This window comes from Papio anubis, chromosome 20, assembly GCF_008728515.1.
Source record: "Papio anubis isolate 15944 chromosome 20, Panubis1.0, whole genome shotgun sequence".
In the NCBI taxonomy this organism is placed as follows: Eukaryota; Metazoa; Chordata; class Mammalia; order Primates; family Cercopithecidae; genus Papio; species Papio anubis.
Window position 1 is genome coordinate 4,130,168 of NC_044995.1, and position 23,757 is coordinate 4,153,924.

The window sequence follows — 23,757 nt, forward strand, 5'->3', positions numbered from 1 at the left end:
AATCTACTCATCTGACAAAGGGCTAACTAATATCCAGAACCTACAAAGAACTCAAACAAATTTACAATAAAAACAAACAACCCCATCAAAAAGTGGGCAAAGGAAACGAACAGACACTTCTCAAAAGAAGACATTTATATAGCCAACAGACACATGAAATAATGCTCATCATCACTAGCCATCAGAGAAATGCAAATCAAAACCACAGTGAGATACTATCTCACACCAGTTAGAATGGCAATCATTATAAAGTCAGGAAACAACAGGTACTGGAGAGGATGTGGAGAAATAGGAACACTTTTACACTGTTGGTGGGACTGTAAACTAGTTCAACCATTGTGGAAGACAAGTGTGGTGATTCCTCAAGGATCTAGAACTAGAAATACCATTTGACCCAGTCATCCCATTACTCGGGAGATACCCAAAGGATTGTAAATCATGCTGCTATAAAGACACATGCACATGTATGTTTATTGCAGCACTATTCACAATAGCAAAGACTTGGAACCAACCCAAATGTCCATCAATGACAGACTGGATTAAGAAAATGTGGCACATACACACCATGGAATACTATGCAGCCATAAAAAAGGATGAGTTCTTGTCCTTTGTAGGGACATGGATGCAGCTGGAAGCCATCATTCTCAGCAAACTATCGCAAGAACAGAAAACCAAACACCGCATGTTCTCGCTCATAGGTGGGAATTGAACAATGAGATCACTTGGACTCAGGAAGGGGAACATCACACACCGGGGCCTGTTGTGGGGTGGGGAGAGCGGGGAGGGATAGCATTAGGAGATATACCTAATGTAAATGATGAGTTAATGGGTGCAGCACACAAACATGGCACATGTATATATATGTAATAAACCTGCATGTTGTGCACATGTACCCTAGAACATAAAATATAATTTAAAAAAAAAGAAAAGAAAACAAACAAAAATTAGCTGGGTGTGGAGGCACACGCCTGTAGTCCCAGCTACTAGGCAGGCTGAGGCAGGAGAATCACTTGAGCCTGGGAGGTGGAGATTGCAGGAAGCTGAAATCATGCCACTGTACTCCAGCCTGGGCAACAGAGCAAGACTCCATCTAAAAAAAAAAAAGGAAGAGAATTCAGGAAGTATTTGTTAAATAAATTAGTGGATGGATACATGATACATGGATTAATGATAGTTCCCTCAGCTGGTTGGTTCTGTTAAATCTTCTGGGTCTGGGTCTATATACTCTCAAAGACCAACAGCTTGTCTTGCTCATAGAGATTTTTTTAAAAGCAACTTTTATATATAGAACCTTTACTGTGTTCTCCAAGTTTCAGCTCAGATGTCCACTCCTCCAGGAGGCCCTCCCTGCCCCTTCTCCCAAGACCACGTTGAGCTCCTCCTGGAGTTCCCCCAGTCCTGCTCAGTCTGTGATTCCTGCCGGTCTGACTCCAGAGCTTTCGTTTATGACTGGGATCTATATCACAAGCATGATTCCAGCTCATTTAATATTTATTGGCTGCTTATAATGAACTTGGCACTGGGCCTGGTTATTAAGCTCTCAGAAACAAGGAGCTGGTCATTGTTGTTTTTTTCTTATCATTGCTATTGACCATCGTAATCTCAGTTCCCGGTCTCCAGGGTTCCTGGACTTTCCGCTCTCCACGCTGGGCAGGGAAGGAAAGTCAGCCCTGGGGGTGGAGGGCAGAGGTGGGGTCAAAGTTACTTCCCTGCCACCACCCCTGTGTGTCCCGAGAGCGGCAGTCACTACAGTGTGTGTGACTTTGTAGCAGTGGGGGAGAGGAGAGAAGGGAGGTGGAGGGGCTGCAGCTGGAGTGAGGACTGTGTCTGTGTGTGCAAGCCGGGACAACAGACGGCCTGGCACACTGAAGTCAGGTGCTGGGACCCATGGGGCCTGCTGACTTATGGGGACACCACTGGATGGGAATCCTGCTCTCAGGTGAGTGCCCTGCTTCCTTCAGATGGGGGTGGAGGGGGGTTGTATCCATCTATTTGTCAGTGGTGTGTGTGTGTGTGTGTGTGTGTGTGCATACGCGCACACTCGAGGAAAGAGATGGAGGCAGAGAAAAAAAATGGAGACACAGAGACAGAGACAGAAATAAAGACAGATACAGATATAAAGATAGGGCCGGGCGTGGTGGCTCACATCTGTAATCCCAGCACTTTGGGAGGCTGAGGTGGGCAGATCACTTGAGGCCAGGAGTTTGAGACCAGCCTGGAAAACATGGCAAAACCCATGTCTCTACTAAAAATACAAAAATTAGCTGGGTGTGGTGGCGGGCGCCTATAGTCCCAGCTATTTGGGGGGCTGAGGTAGGAGAATCACTTGAACCTTGAACTCGGCAGCGGAGGCTGCAGTGAACCGAGATCACACTACAGCACCCCAGTCTGAGTGACACAGCAAGACCCTGTCTCAAAAAAGAAAGAAAGAGAGAGAGAGAGAGAGAGAGAAAGAAAAAGAAAGAAAGAAAGAAATAGAGAGAAAGAAAGAAAGAGAAAGAAAGAAAGAGAAAGATAGAAATAAAGACAGGTACAAAAGAGATTGACAGAAGGAGACCTAAACAGAGACCAGAGACAAAGAGAGAGACAAAAATATATGTATATTTGTCAGTGGTGTGTGTGTGTGTACACACTTGAGGAAAGAGAGACAGAGGCAGAGAGAAACAGACACAGAGACAGAGACAGAAACAAATACAGATGCAAGAGACTGACAGAAGGAGACATAAACAGAGACTAGAGACAAGAGAGAAAGCCAAAGTGTGTGTGTGTGTGTGTGTGTGTGTGTGTACAGAGAAAGAGAGAGAGAGAGAAAGATGGAGTCAGAGCCATAGAACCAGAGACCCAGGGAGAAAGAGAGAGAGAGAGGGAAATACAGGAAGAAGAGATACCCAGGGAGACAGAGACAAAAGGTAAAAAAATAACCTTAGAAATGTTACCAGTGGAGGCCAGGCGCAGTGGCTCATGACTGTAATCCCAGCACTTCGGGGGGCCGAGGTGGGTGGATCACATGGTCAGGAGTTCAAGAACAGCCTGGCCAAGATGGTGAAACACTGTCTCTACTAAATACAAAAATTAACTGGGTGTGGTGGTGGGCACCTGTAATCCCAGCTACTTGGGTGGCTGAGGCAGATAATTGCTTGAACCCGGGAGGCAGAAGTTGCAATGAGCCGCGATTGTGCCATTACACTCCAGCCTGGGTGAGAGTAAGAGTCTGTCTCAAAAAAAAAAAAAAAAAAAAAGAAAGAAAGGGAAAGAAAGAAAGAAAGAGAGAGAGAGAGAGAGAGGAAGAAAGAAAAGAAAAGAAAAGAAAAGAAAGACCAGTGGGAAAAACAGGGAGGGGCAGAGAGAGATGGAGACAGAGAACAAAGAGACAGGGAGAGAACTGTGTAAAGACACAGAAATAGATTCAGAGACACGGGAAGAGAGGGAGTATCACGGAGATTCAGACAAGCAGATGAGAGATAGGCGGAGGGAGGCTGTGCCAGCCCTGGGCGGCCAGGTCCACGGATCAGGATGGGGATGAATGTGAAATTTCTGCCTAAAAGGCATCTGAGACAAAAGGAAGAAACTAGAATATTTTGACGAAAAAAGTATTTTGGAAGTGAAGACATTATTTTGCAACAGGTCATGTGCAGAGGTGAGGGCTCAGCCCAGCCTTGCTGTGTGTCTCTGAGACCAGCTTCTCCTTCTCTGGGCCAGTGCTTCCTGGCTGACCCTGGAAGGGTGCAGGGGCTCCGTAGTCCTGGGAGGCTGAGAGTTATCAGCCGTATCCACAGGTGTCTCTGTGAGTGTTGCCTCTTCCTGATGGGACAAGGGCAGGGCAATGTGAGAAGAAAGCCAGAGGGAAGGGGCCACGGCAGGCTTTCCACGGAGGGAGGCTTCCTGTCTCGGGTGGATATGATGAGGCCCCTATCAATGCTTTCGCTCACATCATTTCACTTATCCTTACGACAGTTAAGTGAGGCTGGAACTGTTACTACCTCCATTTTTCAAATGGGGAAACTGGGGCTCAGATAGGGGATATCACTTGCCCAAATAAATGGCAAAAATGAGATTCAAACCCAGGTGGTCAGGCTCTGAGGCTGTGGGCCTAACCTCTAATAGCATTTGAGGCAGAGAAACCACAGACATGAGAACCCGTCATCAAGACTACCATCATCGTCATCATCGTTGCCATCATGGTGGCTGAATATTTGCTATGAACTCTGTTAAGCATGTCGCATTTGATAATCTCACTCAGACTTCACAACCACCAGATAAGCTGAGTTCTACTATTATCTCCATTTTTCAGTTGAAGAAACTGAGCCGCACAAAGAGAAAGTCCCTTACCCATGATAGTAGGGCTAGTAAGTGACAGAGCTCATATTTGTTCCTAAGAGCTCGTGCCCTTATTCACTGACTGGGCAGAGAATGGGGCAGTGTTAGGGCCACATTGGGGCCCTTTTGAGAGGGGCAGAGGGTCTGCGTTAATGGGGCTCTTGGGAGAGATGAGGTCAGTTGCATGTGAGCACAGCTGCTGGGGTTGGGCCCCAGCAAAGTCTCATGTTTTGTTTGTTTGTTTGTTTTTGTTTTGAGACAAAGTCTAGCTCTGTCACCCAGGCTGGAGTGCAATGGCACTATCTCGGCTCACCACCACCTCTGCCTCCTGGGTTCAAGAGATTGTTGTGCCTCAGCCTCCCAAGTAGTTGGGTTTACAGGTGCTTGTCACCACACCCGGCTAGTTTTTGTATTTTTTTGTTTGTTTGTTTGTAGAGACGGGGTTTCACCATGTTGACCAGGGTGATCTCAAACTCTTGGCCTCAAGTGATCTGCTCACCTCGACCTCCCAAAGGGCTGGGATTACAAGCATGAGCCACCGTGCCAGGTCCCATAGTCTCTTGCAGCCTCCGTAGTGGTGTGCAGAATGATCAAATGGAAAACTGGGAACTCATTTTTTGTGTGTGTGTTTGTATTTTTTTTTAAGACAGGATCTTGCTCTGTCACCCAGGCTGGAGTGCAATGGTGCCATCACAGCTCACTGCAGCCTCAAACACCCAGGCTCAAGTGATCCTCCCATTTTAGACTGTAGCTGGGACTACAGATGTACGCCAACACCCCCAGCTAATTTTTAAAAATTTTAGTACAGACAAAGCTTCACTATGTTGCCCAGGCTGGTCTCAAATTCCTTAGCTCAAGTGATCGTCCCACTTCAGCCTCCCAAAGTACTGAGATAACAGGCATGAGCCACCATACCCCGCCAAAAACTGGGAACTTCTGCTATCTTGTTCTCCTTTCCTCCCCACGCAAGTAAAATCTTGCCTAGGGGCATATCAGAGGAAGTACCAAAAGTCAATATTTTTCACCAAGATCACAGTAGAAGTACCTGTTAATCAAGGGCTGGCTCTGTGGCCATCTCTGGGCTGACAGGAGGAATTACAGTGTTGAGAGCCCAGTCTTCAGGGCCTGGCAGGTCAGGTTTTTAGCTTCTGCCATTGATAATACCGTCTTGGTGAGTGACATCACTTCTCTGAGCATCGGTTTTCCTCTATGTGGAATACAGGGACCATCATGTGGCTGCAGTAGAGGGCACATCATTGGAGAGAACACAGTGACTATCAGGCAGCCCAATTAAAGTTTGCCAATATTCATTACCACCCCCACAACAACCCTAGGAAGCAGGTGATAGTACACCAATTTTACAGTTGAGACTGAGGCTCAGAGAGGACAAAAACATGCTGCAGCTGGGCACAGTGGCTCACGCCTGTAATTCCAGCACTTTGGGAGGCTGAGGCAGGCAGATCACATGAGGTCAAGAGTTCGAGACCAGTCTGGCCAACATGGCAAAACCCTGTCTCTACTAAAAACACAAAAATTAGTTGGGCGTGGTGGCCTGTGCCTGTAATCCCAGCTACTTAGGAGGCTGAGGCTGGAGAATCACCTGAACCCGGGAGGCGGAGGTTGCAGTGAGCTGAGATTGTGCCACTGCATGCCAGCCTGGGCGACAGAGCCAGACTCTGCCTCAGAAAACAAAAACACACAAACAAAAACCAAACAAACAAACAAAAAACATGCTGCAGGTCACATAGCTGGTAAGTAATGAGTAGGACTCAGGTCTCCATGGGTGGAATGCCAGCCCCATGACCTCAGAGCTCCCTGTGCTTCTGAAGACCCTAGTCAGGCACCCCCCAACACACCTCTCCCTCCCTGAATGCCTCCTCTCTCCCCTTCTAGCCTCGCTTTGGACCCTATGGAATCCTCCAGCTGCAGCCCAGCTCATCCTTGATGCCAACCCACTTGATGCCACCCAAAGTGAGGATGTTGTTCTGTCTGTGTTTGGGACCCCCAGGACACCCCAGATTCATGGCAGATCCAGAGGTGGGAGCCAGAAAACAAGATGGTCATGTTGATCTCTGCCTCCATGGAGATCCCCCATCCGGGCCTCACACCCAAAATCCCAAGAGGACGAATCTGATTGGCTCAGCCAGAGTCTGGCAATAACCGGTCCAGTCATCTGTGCCAGGGGTCGGGGTAAAGAGGGAGGGCTGTGACTGTCATGGCTGGGGTGGGCAAAGTTGGCTAAAAAGTGGGGGGGGGGGCTGGGTGCAGTTCCTTACGCCTGTCATTTCCAGCACTTTGGGAGGCTGAGATGGGTGGATTACTTGAGCCCAGGAGTTCGAGACCCACCTGGGCAACATAGGGAGACACCATGTCTACAAAAAAAAAAAAAAAAAAAATTCACCAGGTATGGTAGTGTACACCTGTAGTCCCAGCTATTTGGGAAGCTGAGGTGGGAGGATCGCTTGAGCCCATGAGGTCAAGGTTGCAGTAACTATAATTGCACCATTGCACTCCAGCCTGGGTGACAGAGCGAAACCCTATATCAATAAAGAAAAAGAGTGGGTAGGGGGCCCTTGCTGGCACCCGTGTCGTAAGCTTGATTGTCATTGCAGTTGACATTGATTGACCCCTGGTCAGGTCCCAGACCCTTTGCTTCACTTGCACAATCACTTTGAATGGGACTTGGAGAAGGGAAGTAACTTGCCCAAGATGACGCCTAGAATGAGCAGTAGATCCAGCATTCAAGCCCAGGCATCCAACTCCAGAGTGTCTTCTGGCAATTCCAGTCTAGTCCTGTTTCTCTGGGTCCCCCTGTGACTACGTCTTGTTTGTTCTTCCTCTACCTGTGTCTCTGCCTCTGTCTCCCTCGCTTGCTTTCAGAGCTGGCCAAGCCTACCATTGCAGTCAGCCCGGGCACTGCCATTGAGCAGAAGGATATGGTGACCTTCTACTGCAACACCAAGGACGTCAACATTACCATCCACTGGGTTTCCAACAACCTCTCCCTCGTGTTCCATGAGCGCATGCAGCTGTCCAAGGATGGCAAGAACCTCACCATCCTCGTTGTCCAGCGGGAGGACTCGGGGACTTACCATTGTGAAGCTCGAGATGCCCTTCTGCGCCAGAGCAGCGACCCCATCTTCCTGGACGTGAAGTGTGAGTCCCTTTCCATTCTCTCCAACCCCTCACCAACACTCACTTCCTTAGTGCCTCGTTCAGTCTCACAGCTTGAAATACCATCCAGATGTGGACTTGTCTACCTTTGAACTTCAGATGTATAACTGTTTGACATCTCTACTTGGATTCTACTGGAAACCTCCAACTTAATGTGTCTAAAATTGAGCTCCCAAACCTCAGACCTTTGATCCAAAACCTTGCCTGGATAGGGGTGAGCAAAGAGCATTAGCAGGCTCACTTTATTTATTTATTTATTTATTCATTCATTCATTCATTTTATTTGAGACAAGATCTCACTCTGTTGTCCAGGCTGTTGTGCAGTGGTGCAATCATAGCTCAATGCAGCCTCAACCTCCTGGGCTCAAGCAATCCTCCTGCCTCAGCCTCCTGAGTAGCTGGGACTACAGGCATGAGCCATTGCACCTGGCTAATTTTTAAATTTTTTGTAGAGATGGGATCTTGATAGGTTGCCCTGACTGGTCTTAAACTCCTTGCTCCAATCAATCCTCTTGCCTCAGCCTTCCAAAATACAACTTATATATAACACGTATACATACCGTGCAATACCACAGACATACAACACACACTCACACAAAACATAACAGGTGTGAGCTACCTTAACCATTCAGCTGGCATACTTTAGACGTATCTTTCAACCTTGCTTTACCCAGGGATGAGGCTGACATTTCATCTCCATCTGACTACTGCACCTCGTTTGTAATTGATCTAGCCTTTGAGTGGGGAGGAGGGAAATAAAGTATTTATTGATCCGTTAAAGACCTCCATAAGAGACCTGTTGCTGATGCTATTGTTACTGCTGTAATTGTTCCTCTCCTCTCAGATGGTCCTGATCCTGTTGAAATCAAATTGATGTCTGGTGTTGCCAGTGGGGAGGTGGTTGAGGTGATGGAGGGCTCTGACGTGACCTTCTTGGCGGAAACAAAGTCTCACCCACCCTCTGCCTATACCTGGTTTCTCCTTGACTCCATTCTGTCTCACACCACGAGCACATTCACCATCCATGCTGTGTCCAGAGAACATGAGGGCCTGTACAAGTGCTTGGTGTTCAACAGTGCCACCCACCTGTCCCGCCTGGGTACTCTGAAGGTTCAAGTCCTCGGTAAGTCTCCTTTCCTGGTTCCTCTCCTTTGTTCTTCTGAGAGTCAGATGCTGGCCATGTCAGAAGGAACCAAGAGTTCTTAATCCGGGGCCTTTGGATACTGTGTGAGGGAGAAACCCCTGCATGACATTGAGTTGCTTGCAAAATGTTTGCGCTGTGTTCTACAGGAAGGGTCCAGGATTGTCATCAGATTTTTGGAGGGATCTTGAACTCTAAAAAAAAACCTTAAGAGGCCGGGCACGGTGGCTCGCGCCTGTAATCCCAGCACTTTGGGAGGCTGAGGCGGGCAGATTATGAGGTCAGGAGATCGAGATCTCCCTGGCTAACACAGTGAAACCCCATCTCTACTAAAAATACAAAAAATTAGCCGGGCGTGGTGGCAGGCACCTGTAGTCCCAGCTACTCGGGAGGCTGAGGCAGGAGAATGTCGTGAACCTGGGAGGCGGAGCTTGCAGTGAGCTGAGATCGGGCCGCTGCACTTCAGCCTGGGCGACAGAGCAAGACTCTGTCTAAAAAACAAAAAAATCTTAAGAGCCACTGAGCTGCATCAATACCCCAGAGTTTGAGGAGGACCCAGGGGGATATCCAATGCAGCTGGTGACTGAGCAGGGCTCCGACCGCAGGGAAGGCTGGGCACACTGGCTCCTTTGCCTGGCCTGGCACATCCTGCAGGAGACCCTGGTGGCTCTCTAGGGGGTGCCCATGATTTGATTCTCTGAAGATAGAGGGAGGTTAACTGTCTACATTTAAAAACACTAACACAACACTCACATACTCCATACACACACAGATAATAACCCCACATGCACAGCACACTCACGCACATGTACAATACACACAGTAAACACAACTCATATATAACACGTACACATACTGTGCAATACCACAGACATACAACACACACTCACACAAAACATACACACATATAGCATGCACACAACAGAGGTGTACAACTTACTCATCACAAAGCATATAACATATCAGACATACAACACATACACACAAACCCACAACACATACAAATCCACAGCACATACACACAAACCCACAGCACATACATCCACACAGCATATGCATACAAATCCATAACACATACACACAAACTCACAACACACATGCAAAATGGTCACACATACAACACATATACAACACACATGACATGCAAAACACAGACACACATATCTCACATACATCTACACAACAAACAAGATCACATATACATGACACACTCACATAAAACATATATACACCTAATATGCACTAATGGACACACACAACATATATCATTGACATTCAGCACCCGTTAAACATTACAGCCATTCAACATCAGACACTCAAGATGGACAACATAGAAAACACACCACATACCATACAGTCAACACCCTCAACACATACATACAACAGACACACAATGCACACACAAAATACATACACATACCACATGTAGCACATACTCAGTGCATATGCACACATCACACAACACAAACACATAACACAAACAATACCACAGACACAGAACACACACTCATATACAAAAAAATACACATAACATATACTCACGTACAAAGTGCACATGTGTACCACACACATACTTCATATTCAACACATACACCCAACACACACAAGAAATGCAAAACACACGCGCACCACACACTCTCTGTATACACAAAACTCATTACATATTCACATGAAAAATCACACAACACACATTCATCCACAAAAGACATACATGTACCCTACACACCGGTCATATGCAAATCATATACACATACACACCACCCACAACACACACACACACACACACACACACACTCCTGGAAAAACTTGTGGGCCCCACAAGGGCAAGAGATGGGGGAAATCTTCCTGAACCTGACCCTGTACCTCCACGTATTTCCAGAAAAACTGACCACGCCAAGAGTCGTGCCTTCAAGCCTGAACCTTGTGGAGAACGCCAGGTCCGTGGACCTGACCTGCCAAACCGTCAATGAGACTGTGAATGTCCAGTGGTTCGTGAGTGGCCAGCCCCTCCTGCCCAGTGAGCACCTGCAGCTGTCAGCTGGAAACAGGACCCTGATCATCCACGGCCTCCAGCGGAATGACACGGGGCCCTATGCCTGTGAGGTCTGGAACTGGGGCAGCCGGGCCCGGAGTGAGCCCCTTGAGCTGACCATCAACTGTGAGTCAGCCGGGGCCTGGACCTTCCCCTCCTCCCTGCTTCCCTCCTTCTAAGTTCTTCCTTCCAATCATTCATGCTATGATTATTGAGCTCCTGCTCTGTGCCAGGCATGAATCTGGGCACTGGACAAGGCCAAGCGCCTGCCCTCAGGGGGCTTATGTTCTAGTGGAGAAACCAGACCATAAACAGAGAAGCACGTGATAAGGCTTAGGGACACCACCAGATTTAAGCTTTCCCAGGGTCTCACTGGCCCTTGTCTACGGGGAGGCAAACATAGAAGCCAGGGAGAGGGGGAGTAAGAGGAGCTGTATTTGTCTGGATCCTTGGAGAAGCAGACCTCAAGGTGGGATTAACGGGATTATTCATGCAAGGGTTTTATTAGGGGAAATGCTCCTGTGAGGATAACTAGGGAGGCAGCTGCAGGAAGGTTGGGGAGAGCCATCAGACTGAGAGACTGAGATGCGAGTGTGACCCCAAGTGACAGGGAGAGGGACAGAGACTTGAATAGAAGCACATGGATAACCATGCAGTTGAAGGAACACCCATCAAGGCTGTTGGGACCTCCCATGTCTCCCAGGAAGGGGCCTGCCTTAGTTTCCTGGATGCACTCAGGTACTGGCAGGGTGCAGCCTGTGGGAGGGCTGGGAGTAGATCTGGGGGCACAGCAATTGGGCCCTTGGTCAATTACATTTCTGCTGTTGGAGGTCTTTGAAGAGCTTCTCCTGGTGGCCACAATGGCAACTGTCCAGTGTTGCAGCTGTCCAGAATGGCCACTGTCAGGTGTTGAGAAGTGGTTGCACTGTGGATGTATTTTGAATATGCTGCTGACTGATATTAGGTGAAAGAGAAAGAAAGGAGTCAAGAATGACTCTAAGGTTTATTGCCTGAGCCACTGAAAGGATGTAGGAGTCATGAACCAAGATGGAGAAGATTGGGGGAGAAGAGGTTTCTGCTGGGAGAGAAAGGAGGGGTGCACTTTTGTACATGCGAAGTAGCAGGGAACGCAGAGGTAGGGGTTAAGTACATGTCTTTGCTCCTCTTTACACTTCTCTGTTGCTCTCTCCTCTTTTCTTCTCAATTCAGTCGTTAAACCAAAAATATATATTTTGTGCTCTCTCTGTGGTAAGCAACATGTTGAGCATTTGATACTTGCCATGATTTTCAGCTTTCACAGCCTGCTGGAGATGGCGAGGTCACTAAGTAGGCAAATAAAACACAGCATGATAAATGGGAACTTGGGGGACAAAGGGAGGGTATGGGGAGCCCAAAGGAAGCCTCCATCTGAGGCATGTTGCGAAGGCTCATCATGAATGGGGATGTCCACCGTGAGAGCTGAAGGATGAGTTGGAGTAGGCTGGTTAGAGCAGAGGCAGGGAAGAGCATTCCAGGCAGAGGGAAGAGAGTGTGCGACGGCTTTGAGGCAAGAGAGAGTGTAACAAGGATGGAATCTCCGAGTGGGATTTGATTCCTAAATGAGAGCAAGAGGTGTGGAAAGGTGGGACCGGAGGGGGTCTGTAAGGATCAAATTGTAAATGGCCTCATCAGCCACAGCCTTTGTCCCAAGGGCACTGGGGAGCCACAGAGGGTTCTGAACACAGGAGGGACAGTGACAATTTAGTACTTAGGAAGACTTCTCTGGCTACTGTGTGGAGGATGAGACTGGGATGGGGAGACCAGGAGGAGCTGGGATGCAGGTGAGGGATCCAAGTGGCCATGGGGTCAGGATGGGGAGAAATGAACAGGTTCAAAGGATGTTTGGGAGAGAGCAGAGAAGGGGTATTCCTCCCCTCCTGGAATTTCTCAATTAGCAACCTTTTGCATCCCTTCTAGTGTTTTACATTAATTTAAATAAAGTTTGACTCTTAAACTCTTTTAGGTTTTTTACAAAATAGAGACAGGGTCTTACTATGTTGCCTTGGCTGGTCTTGAACCCCTGAGCTCAAGCGATCTCCCTGCCTCAGCCTCCCAAAGTGCTGGGATTATAGGCATGAGCCATGGCTCCAGGCCCAAACTCTTTTAATTTATATGAGAAATCCAACAACTACTTTCATTTGTTTCCTTCTGGTATGTGGTAGAAGAGAAAAGTGACAATGATCCCCTCTGACATTACAAAGAAAATTTGCACGTGTTTATACCATTGAGAATACACAGGACTAGAAGTTAGGAATTATATGCACAGGACACAGCCACAATTTCCCTCACTCCCCCACTTCCTTCTCCCTCCCTCCCTCCCTTCCTTCCTCCCTTCCTCCCTTCCTCCCTTAGGAATTATATGCACAGGACACAGCCACAATTTCCCTCCCACCCTTCTTCCCTTCCTCTCTTCCTCCCTCCCTCTCTCCCTCCCTCCGTCCCTCTCCCTCTCTTTCTCTCTTTCTCTCCTTCTTTCTTCCTTCTCACTCTGTCTCCTAGGCTGGAGTGCAGTGGCGCAACCTTGGCTTGCTGGCTTGCTGCAACTTCGGCCTCCCAGGTTCAAGCGATTCTTAGCCACTCTAGTAGCTGCAATTACAGTCATGTGCTACCACATCTAGCTGGTTTTTATTTTTATTTTTCAGTAGTGACATGATTCGCCACGTTAGTCAGGCTGGTTTTGAACTCCTGGTCTCAGGAGTTCCACTGACATCCACCTACCTCGGCTTCCCAGAGTGCTGGGATTACAGGTGTGAGCCACTGCGCTTGGCCTAGCAACAATTTCTGATGCCCAAGTGACCTAAAACTCTTCTTTGAATTAACTTTTGCAAAGGCAGGGGTTTTCTTTGTTTTGTTTTTTGTTTTTTTTTCTGAGATGGAATCTTGCTGTCTCACCCAGGCTGAACTGCAATGGCACGATCTCAGCTCACTGCAACCTCCACCTCACAGTTTCAAGCGATTCTTCTGCCTCAGCCTCCCAAGTAGCTGGGACTACAGGTGCCCGCCACCACACCTGGCTAATTTTTTGTATTTTTAGTAGAGACGGGGTTTCACCGTGTTAGCCAGGATGGTCTCAATCTCCTGACCTCGCGATCCACCCACCTTGGCCTCCCAAAGTGCTGGGATTACAGGCGTGAGCCACTGCGCCCGGCCCTTGTTTTTGTTTTGATCTCCCCCACCCACAGTGTTGTGGACCACACTGTGCTTGTCAGACAGCTAAGGAGCAAAAGGGAGCATGTTCTGTTTATTTTACTGAAATTCCAAGGTGAAAGTGAATGGCTCGCTGTTGGGGGCCAGGGTGCATCACGTTTGGTTTTACACACAGATGGTCCTGACAAAGTGAACATCACCAGGGAGTCAGCATCGAAGATGGTCAGCACCATCGAGGCAGAGCTCAACTCCAGCCTGACCCTGCAGTGTTGTGCCGAGTCCAAGCCAGGCGCTGAGTATCGCTGGACTCTTGAACACTCCACCTGGGAGCACCTGGGAGAGCAACTGCTCATCAGGGCTCTGACCTGGGAACACAATGGGATCTACAACTGCACAGCCTCCAACCCTCTCACCGGCCTGGCCCGCTCCGCTTCAGTCCTGGTCAAGGTGGTAGGTGAGTCTCTCAGGGTTGCCTTCCCCTAGGACCCAAGGGGCCTTTCCTGATGCTGGTCCCAGCCACCTAGTCTACCCCTACCGAGGGCTGGAGTGTGGCAGTCTCTACACTGCCTGAGCAGGTTCTCAGTCCACAGCTGTTGAATCCTAACCCCTAATGCTCAGGGGAACATAGGAACTCTACTTCCTGCTATGTTCCCTGGAAAACTCTCCAAGCTGTTCTGAGCCTCAGATTGTTTGCCTGTAAATTGGGTTTGTGACGTGTATTAGTCCGTTTTCACGCTGCTGATAAAGACATGCCCAAGACTGGGTAATTTATAAGGAAAAAAAGGTTTAATGGACTCACAGTTCCGCGTGGCTAGGGAGGCCTCACAATCATGGTGGAAGGTGAAAGGCATGTCTTACATGATGGCAGACAAGAGAATGAGAACCAAGCAAAAGGGGAAACCCTTTATGAAACCATCAGATCTCGTGAGACTTATTCACTACCATAAGAACAATATGGGGGAAACCGCCCCCGTGATGAAATTATCTCCCAGAAGGTCCCTCTCACAACACTTGGGAATTATGGGAGCTACAATTCAAGATGAGATTTGGGCGGGGACACAGGCAAATCGTATCGTGACGCCTATCTTTCAGTCATTTAGGACAATGAGTCAGAGACATACCCAGTGAGGGAAGGAGTGAGCTATATGGGGAATCAGAAATGATGTTAATAGCAACTGGACATGACTGGCAGGGAGTCCCTGTATCTCTGTCTTTAGTTCTTGAGAAGGCAACAGTGTTACTGTTCACTGGGATTCACATCCTTCTCCAATGCTTATTAGCTGTGTGACCTTGGGCAAGTTACTTACCCTCTCTGGGCCTCTGATTTATTATCTAAAAAACATAATAATTCTGCCTATTTCTTAGGGTTGTTGAAGATTGTTAACATTTGTAAAGTTCTTAGGGCAGTGATTGGCATATTGTATTTGTTAAACAAATAAAATTATTCCTTTTTTTTTTTTTTTTTTTGAGACAGGGTCTCACTCTGTCACCCAGGCTGGAGTGCAGTGGCAAGATCATGGGTCACTGAAGGCTCAACCTCCCAGTCTCAAGCCATCTTCCCACCTCAGCCTCCTGAGAAGCTGGGACTACAGGTGTGCACCACCACCCCCAGCTAATTTTTTATTTATATATTTTTTGTAGAGATGGCCTCCCTATGTTGCACAACTCCTGGGCTCAAGTGATCCTCCTGTTTCGGCCTCCCAAAGTGCGAAGATCACAGACTTGAGCCACCATGCTCAGCCTAAAATTATTGTTTATTGAGCCTGTGCCACATGTCTGAATCCAACTTTCCCATATATAATATCAGCAGACACTTCTTGGGTACTTTCTATCAGTCAGTTTTGAGGTGAGCCTGTTGGTTTCTTCATTGTACAGGAGGGGAAACTGAGATCTGTAGACTCAAATCCTGTCATCGAGGTTTAAAACCAGGCTGGCCTCCTCAAGGTGTTCACTAAGCCTAGAACACCATTTATATCAACTTCCAAATTACCTCATTTAATCTTTAGAGCAATCTTGTGGTCTTGGTAAGACCATTTGATGGATGGAACAACAGAGGCTCAGGGAAGGAAGCGGTGAGTTCAGTTGGTGCTCACGGGGATATTGTAGGGTTTGAATGAGATCATGTATGAAGGGCTCTTGGTGCTTAGAGCTTGCTTCTATCATCATCATCATCATTATCATCATCATCACCACCACCATTTGTCAAGCATCTGGTATGTATCAGGAACTGTGCTGGTAGTTTTATACATGATCTTGTTAATCCCTTCAAAAGTCTATAGAGGCCGGGCACAGTGGCTCACGCCTGTAATCCCAGCACTTTGAGAGGGTGAGGCAGGTGGATCACATATTGTCAGGAGTTGAAGACCAGCCTGGGCAACATGGTGAAACCCAATCTCTACTAAAAAATACAAAAATTAGCCGGGCATGGTGGTGGGCGCCTGTATCACACTACTCGGGAGGCTGAGACAGGAGAATCACTTGGGAGGCAGCCAGGTTGCAGTGGTTGCAGAGGAGCCAGAGGTTGCAGTGAGCCAAGATCATGCCACTGCACTCCAGCCTGGGTGATAGAGCAAGACTCTGTCTCAAAAAAAATTTTAAAGAGTCTATAGGGTTTGGAATTCTTATTCTTGCTAGAGATACAAAGAAACGGAGGCCGGGCCTGGTGGCTCATGCCTGTAATCCCAGCACTTTGGGAGGCTGAGGCAGGCAGATCACGAGGTCAGGAGATCAAGACCATCCTGGCTAACACGGTGAAACCCCATCTCTACTAAAAATACAAAAAATTAGCCGGGCGTGGTGGTGGGTGCCTGTAGTCCCAGCTACTTGGGAGGCTGAGGCAGGAAAATGTCGTGAACCCAGGAGGCTGAGCTTGCAGTGAGCCGAGATCGTACCACTGCACTCCAGCCTGGGGAACAGAGCGAGACTCTGTCTCAAAAAAAAAAAAAAAAAAAAAGAAAGAAAGAAATGGTGATGCAGCCAGGTACGGTGGCTCACACCTGTAATCCCAGCAGTTTGGGAAGTTGAGGTGGGTGGATCACCTGAGGTCAGGAGTTTGAGACCAGCCTGGCCAACATGGTGAAACCCCATCTCTGCTAAAAATACACACACATAAAAATGGCCAGGCATGTCAGTGCACACCTGTAATTCCAGCTACTTGGGAGGGTGAAGTAGGAGGATTGCTTGAACCTGGGAGGTGGAGGTTGCAGTGGGCTGAGATTGTGCCACTGCACTCCAGCCTGGGCAACAGAGCAAGACTCCATCTAAAAATAAAAAGCGGAAGGGTGCAGAAGAAAATGGAGGTCTGAAGGAATGAAACTAAGAATCCCTGAGGCACCCCAGGAAGTTCCCTCCTGCCCCTCCAAAGCAGAGCTCCTTCCTCACACTTCTGACCCTTGTGGCTGTGTTCTTAATTCCAGTGGCTCGATTTCACCCTTTTGAGAAAGGTTCAGGCAGAAGTGAGATGGGCAATCGGCAGACCTGATTAATGAAAACAATTGCTATTTATTAATCACCTACTATGTGCCAGGTGTCAACATTCATGATTTCATCTCATCTTTGCAAACATCCTGTGCTATTTACAGATGAAGAAATGAGACTCAGAAATGAATTCACTTGTCCACAGTCACACGGCCCCAGCGAGTCAAGGGGTTCTAAGTCAAAGCCGGGTTTCTGGTTGCCAAAGCTCTTTTCTCTGGTGTGTGCCTCTTTTCTGGGAGGAAAGAAAGGCAAAGCTATATTTGATCCATTATGCTTATTGGCGTTGTCATCATGGCCAACATTTACTGATCACTTTCCATGGTTCCAAACAAACACTATATATATAGAACATGAATACATATATGTTTAATCTTTCCGGAAGTCCTATAAACCCTGTTGTTCTCATTTTACAAAAGAGACAACTGAAGCATAGAGAGGTTAAGTAGCATGCCCAAAGTCACTGCTGAAATTTGGACCCATAAACTGGATATTTATTTTAGAAATGATGCTGTTAATACCACAGACTGAGGCCAGGTGCAGTGGCTTATGTCTGTAATCCCAGCACTTTGGGAGGCTGAGGCGGATGGATCACTTGAGGTCAGGAGTTCCAGACCAGCCTGGGCAACATGGTGAAACCCCCTCTCTACCAAAGAATAAAACAAATTAGCCTGGCATGGTGGCAGGTACCTGTAGTCCCAGCTACTCGGGGAGGCTGAGGTGGGAGGATCACTTGAACCTGGAGGTTGCAGTGAGCTGAGGTCGCGCCGCTCCACTCCAGTCTGGGTGACACAGCGAGACTCTGTCTGGGAAAAAAAAAAAAAAAGCAAAACCAAAAACCAAGAACCACAATCTGATGCCTCCCAACGACTGGAAAACCAGTGCTCACAAAAAGTCAGTAGAGAAAAAGCTGCAAGCTTGGGAATGGGCTGGGGGCAGGGATGAGGGTGTGTCAGGCCTGGGTCTTGATTCTCTCTCCTTGCCCAGGTCCCCAGTCCTCCTCCCTGTCCTCAGGGGCCATCGCTGGTATTGTCATCGGGATCCTGGCTGTCATTGCTGTGGCCTCAGAACTGGGCTATTTTCTCTACATCAGAAATGCCAGACGGTAATACAGGGATACAGGGTGGGGGATGGGGGTGTGGCCAGCAGGGGGCGCGCCTGCCTGGCGTGTTGCTGACCATGGTGCTGAGTCGTGTCTGGCACCTGGGGAATTCAGAGGGCTGGGGGCATTGTCCAAGAATGGACATGGTATACGGACAGAACCTGTGGAGATGGGTAAGGACTAGAGGCACAGAAGAATGAGGGTTTTGGGGTTTCAGGCCCTCAAGGAAAACAACAGAGGACCCCAGTCATGAGACCTCACAACCCACTCCAAAGGAGGAGCACCCCACAGAGCCCAGTTCCGGTGAGTGACTCTATGGATGATGCCTGGGGCGGGGGTGAGGGCTGGAGAAGAGGCTGGTGCTGGGGGCTCCCAGCTTTGCCACCAGGTCACTGTATGATCAGGGCAAACCCTGCCCACTCTGAGCCTCTGTGTTCCCATCTGGAATATGGATGAGATTGGAGTCAAGCCCTCTGACGGGTTCTGCCTGTTTCAACAGTCATGGCAAAAGCAGGACAACATGCTGGAATGCTCTCCTTTCTCAATCTCAGAAAACTTTGTTAATTGATTGTTGTAGACAGAATGAATCAATCACAACACTCCTTCCTGCTGAATCCAAATCCAGCCTCATATCTCAATAGAGTGCCTCGAGTGCCCTCTACTGATGGGTTAGAGTTAACCAAAGACAAAATGAAACATATTTGCCATCTCTAGGTCTGGGATTCTGGAAGGACAGGCCTTTTGATATGGAAGGCTTTCTAGAAACTGTCCAATCCAGCCCCATTTTACAGAGAGGAAAACCAAGGCCGTGAGGGATAAAGGGCTAAACCCAGGCTACAGAGGACCCACTGTCAAAACTGGGGCTAGAACTTAGAGTTCTCTCCTCATTTGTGTCACCAGACAGCCTTACCTAACCCAGAACTTGACTTCCAGGACATTCCCAGGTCAAGCTCATTGGAAATGCGACAGGGAGTCCTGGGAAGGACGACTTCTGCACTTCCTTTCTGGGGACAGGGGTCCTGGAAAAACAGCCCCTTGCCCCATATCTCTTTCTAACTCCAGCTCCTGACTGAGATTCACTTTTTCTAGAAAGCCTGAGTCCTGAGTATTGCAACATATCCCAGCTTCAGGGACGGATCAGAGTCGAAAAGGTGAGTGATGCTGCAGAGGGACCCTCCTTGATCCGCCGACCAGGCTGCTGTAGTCTTACTTCTTAGGGTGGGGACTGGCATGATATTTTGAGAAAACCCAGTGCCAGGTTGAGTCTCTCTGCATCTCCTCCTCTGACTTCTCTGAGGATCTTAAGACCCTTCCGAGTTTTTTCATCTCTTCTCCTCGTCTTCTTACTCCTTGACATGACAGTTCCTAGCTTTGAGCCCTCTGGGAAAAAGAAGAGCTATAACTGCCTCTGAGGCCAAAGCTATTTCTGAGAATCTCTTGGGGTGCCCCTGTTCCAAGCCCTATGACCTCTCTGCAACTTTGTTTTTCCCCAGATGCAACCACCAGACCTTCCAGAGGAGACCTATGAGGTACATTGGCCCTGCTGGGTTTGGTTAAAGAATCTGTGGAGGAAAGACAGTTTGAGAATTTTATGTGTGATAAGCCTGAGAGATGATCTTGTCTAAAGCTTTCATGGCACAGCACAGGGCCGGGGATGGGAAGAGAGTAGCCTAAGGCCTCACAGGGAGCTGGGTCAGATGCCAAGACCCTGGATCCTCTTTTGTTCCTTCCACCTCCAGGGCTTGGAATTGGACTGCCAGTGAGGTGGTACTGGACCAGCACATGCTGGGGTGAAAAGGAGGCTGGGAGTAAAGGTTGCAGAGCCAGCAGGAAAAAGGAGAGTTCTGGGCCAGGGCAAGGGCCTGGGTTCTAACCCTGCTTCCACCTCTGATTCTCTGCAAGAATCTGAACAGATTCCTTCCACTCTCTGGGTCTCTGAAGAGTGTAAGTTGGTACATTCCTGGCAATCTATGACTGTAGGCCCTGCCTGATTTCTCTGCTTACTTGCAGACAAAGCTGCCTTCAGCAAGCCCTGGAGGCAATTCCTTCAGCCCGTGGAAGCCACCACCCAAACCTCTGATGCCCCCACTCAGATTGCCCTCCACTGTGCCAAAAAACACGGAGTCAATCTATGAGGTATGTTTATGCCACACTGAGTCTTTGGACAGGTGGAAATCTGTCACCAATCTGGTTTTTCTTCCCTACTAAAGAGTCTGTAGGATGAACTATAAAGAAAATTTCCCTTTAAAAATCTTCTCAATTCCATCCTACCCATTTCTATCGTGTCATTTTTTAGTTAGTTTTCCTTCATTCCTTTCCAATGCACTCCATTTTATTGCATTCCATGTTTCACTCCACCCATTTCCTTTCTATCCATTTAGCTTTATTCATTTTCTGTATTTCCATATCACTTCACTCTGCCATTTTCTTTCCATCCCATTTGGTTTATTTCCTTTCACTCTATTTCCCCCCATCCTATCTCTTCCCATTCACTCTACTCTATTCCATGCCTTTTCTTTTCTTTCTTTTTTTTCTTTTATTTATTTATTTATTTATTTATTTATTTATTTATTTTGAGACAGGGTCTTGCTCCATCACCCAGACTGGAGTGCAGTGACTCAATCTCTGATCACTGCAACCCCCGCCTCCCAGGTTCAAGGGATTCTCCCACTTCAGCTTCCTGGGTAGCTAGGACTACAGTCTTGAGCCATCACACCCAGCTTATTTTTTTATTTTTTGGTAAAGATGGGGTTTCACCATGTTGGCCAGGCTGGTCTTGAACTCCTGACCTCGATTGATCTGCCCGCCTTGGCCTCCCAAAGTGCTGAGATTACAGGAATGAGCCATCATGTCTGGCTCATTCCATGCCTTTTCATTCCATCCCACTCAGCTCTGTTTGATCCCTTTACACTCCTTTCCATCTCTTTCTTATTTCATTCCTTTTCATTCTTTTCCTTTCTTTCTATTACATTTTATCCATTTTTGTTTTTTATTTTAATTCATTTCAATTCATTTATTTTACATTCCATTACACTCTATTTTATTCCAGCCCACTCAATTCCCATCCCACGACTTTATTTCATTTCCATTCTTACTCTTCCCATCCCATTTCAGTCCTCTTATTTCCATCCATATATTTAATCCATTTCATCCGTTCTGTTTTCTACTTCTCCATTCCTTCCTAGTCAATGTCCCTATTTACATTCATTTCCATTTGATTGGTTTTCATTTCATTCCACTGCATTCCAGTTCTTATTCTTTATATTCCTTTCCCACTCACTTTTTCTTTTTTCCCATTCCCTTCTTTCTTTTCCATTCACTTTCTCTTCTCCATCCCCTCCCCTTTCATTCAATTCTATTTCACTGTTTTCCATTCCTCTCCCTCTGTTCTCTTCAATTCCTTTCCCTTTTCATTTCTCTCCAATCCGTCCCACTCTATTCTATTCCATTCCATTCTACTCCATGTTTTCTCACTTCATCCTGTCCCTTTATGCCCTTTATGGCACTTCATTCCCTTGTCTTTATTACTTTCCTTTTGAAGCTTTCCATTTAATTTCTTCTTTTCAAGTCATTCCATTCCACTCCTTTTCACTTCATTTAAGCTCTTTCCATTTCTTTGCAGTCCTTTGCATTTCCTACTCTTTACACCATTGATTTCCGTTTCATTTCATCTCATTATTTTATATTCCATGGCATTCCATTTCATCCCTTTTCTGTTTTTTTTTAAATTTTGTTGCTTAATTTTTGTTCTTTAATGTTAGACTTTTCTTCCACTATATTACTTTTCTCCCATTTCCTCTCCATTTCTCTCCCCCTCATTACCTTATTTTATTACTCTCTTTTCTGCTCCATTTGATTTTCCTTTGTTTCTTTCTTTCCACTACAATTTTCCTTTTCATTTAATTTCTTTCATTTGCACTTCTTTGGACATCATGCCATTTTATTTCACTCCATTCTCTGCCTTTAATTTATATTGTATTCCTTTCTGTCCTATTCAGTTTCCCTCCATTTCATTTATGCTTTTGCCATCTCTTTCAGTTACATTCCTAAACAGTCTATTCCTTTTCATTCCCTTCCTTTCTTTTCCAATCTTTCATTTCATTCATGATATTTACTTCCCCACATTTTTCTCATGGGAGATTTGAAGCAGTTTTTCCTGTGGAAGATTTGAAGCAGTTTATATACAACATTACAAAATGGTGTTAAATTAGAAATAGAAATTACAATCAGAAAAAAATATTTTTAACAATAGCAAGAGGTCAAGATATGGGTAAAAAGTAAAAAATATATGCTGGGCCTACATGATATCTGCCCCTATATCTCTTATGTGTCTCTAAGCTTCCTGATAACAATAAAACAGAGAGGTATGATTAGTTACATTATTCAAAAAGAAGAAAACTGGGCCAGGCATGGTGACTCATGCCTGTAATCTCAGCACTTTGGGAGGTGGAGGTGAGCAGATCACTTGAGGTCGGGAGTTCGAGACCAGCCTGGCCAACATGGTGAAACCCTGTCTCTACTGAAAATACAAAAATTAGCTGGGCATGGTGGCAGGCACCTGTAATCCCAGCTACTTGGGAGGCTGAGGCAGGATAATCACTTGAACCTGGGAGGCAGAGGTTGCAGTGAGCTGAGGTCCAGCCACTGTACTCCAGCCTGGGCAACGCAACAAGACCTTGTCTCAGAAAAAAATTAAAAAGAAGAAAACTATTAGTTCATCCAGGCATAAGCAAAGGTTCCAATAACAAGTTTAGAGCAGTCAAGTGATGGCTCCATAGTTCTAAGGACTAGTAGAATTACTTTAGAGAATGCAAGTGATCTTAACCCTGTCATCAGGACAGCCAGATTACTCCATTTCCAAGAATGGACTTTAGATTCTATATTCTGAACAAGTCAGTGACCAGTCAGAATTTATCCAGAGGAGGAATAAGTGAGAGGCCGGAACACGGGCTCAAATCCATGTCCTACTGACAGGGTTTTATTGGGTTTGGAAAAGAGAAAATTTAGGGACAGAGGACTCCATTATTTTAGTGTCTGACAGGCTTCAAGTAGAGGGATAAATGTGTTCCTTGTTGTTCCAGAGGGCAGATAAATTACCATGGAGGATAAGTAAAAGAGGGGTAGATTTTAGCCTAACAGATGAACTATTCTTGAAAAATGTGAATATCCTGCCGGGCGCGGTGGCTCAAGCCTGTAATCGCAGCACTTTGGGAGGCCAAGACGGGCGGATCACGAGGTCAGGAGATCGAGACCATCCTGGCTAACATGGTGAAACCCCCTCTCTACTAAAAAATACAAAAAACTAGCCAGGAGAGATGGCGGGCGCCTGTA

At 47.0% G+C, this 23,757-nt stretch overlaps 1 protein-coding gene across 1 annotated transcript; it reads left to right on the plus strand.

Moving 5' to 3' along the window:
- The first annotated feature begins 1,062 nt into the window (after nucleotides 1-1,062).
- CEACAM20 (CEA cell adhesion molecule 20) lies at nucleotides 1,063-20,925 on the plus strand. The gene is made up of 10 exons (XM_031659172.1): nucleotides 1,063-1,939; nucleotides 6,211-6,354; nucleotides 7,198-7,473; nucleotides 8,336-8,614; nucleotides 10,512-10,790; nucleotides 14,026-14,304; nucleotides 18,312-18,429; nucleotides 18,644-18,729; nucleotides 19,516-19,577; nucleotides 20,437-20,925. The coding sequence occupies exons 1-10, from the start codon at nucleotides 1,888-1,890 to the stop codon at nucleotides 20,632-20,634; spliced, it is 1,773 nt and encodes a 590-aa protein (XP_031515032.1). The 5' UTR covers nucleotides 1,063-1,887; the 3' UTR covers nucleotides 20,635-20,925.
- The last annotated feature ends 2,832 nt before the right edge of the window (nucleotides 20,926-23,757 follow it).

Bases quoted from the DNA above. Each gene is read 5' to 3' on its own strand.
- CEACAM20 (XM_031659172.1), top strand. From the start codon at position 1,888: ATGGGGCCTGCTGACTTATGGGGACACCACTGGATGGGAATCCTGCTC. The intron at 14,305-18,311 runs GTGAGTCTCTCA...CTCCTTGCCCAG, and splicing joins AGTCCTGGTCAAGGTGGTAG to GTCCCCAGTCCTCCTCCCTG. The intron at 18,730-19,515 runs GTGAGTGACTCT...CACTTTTTCTAG, and splicing joins CCCCACAGAGCCCAGTTCCG to AAAGCCTGAGTCCTGAGTAT.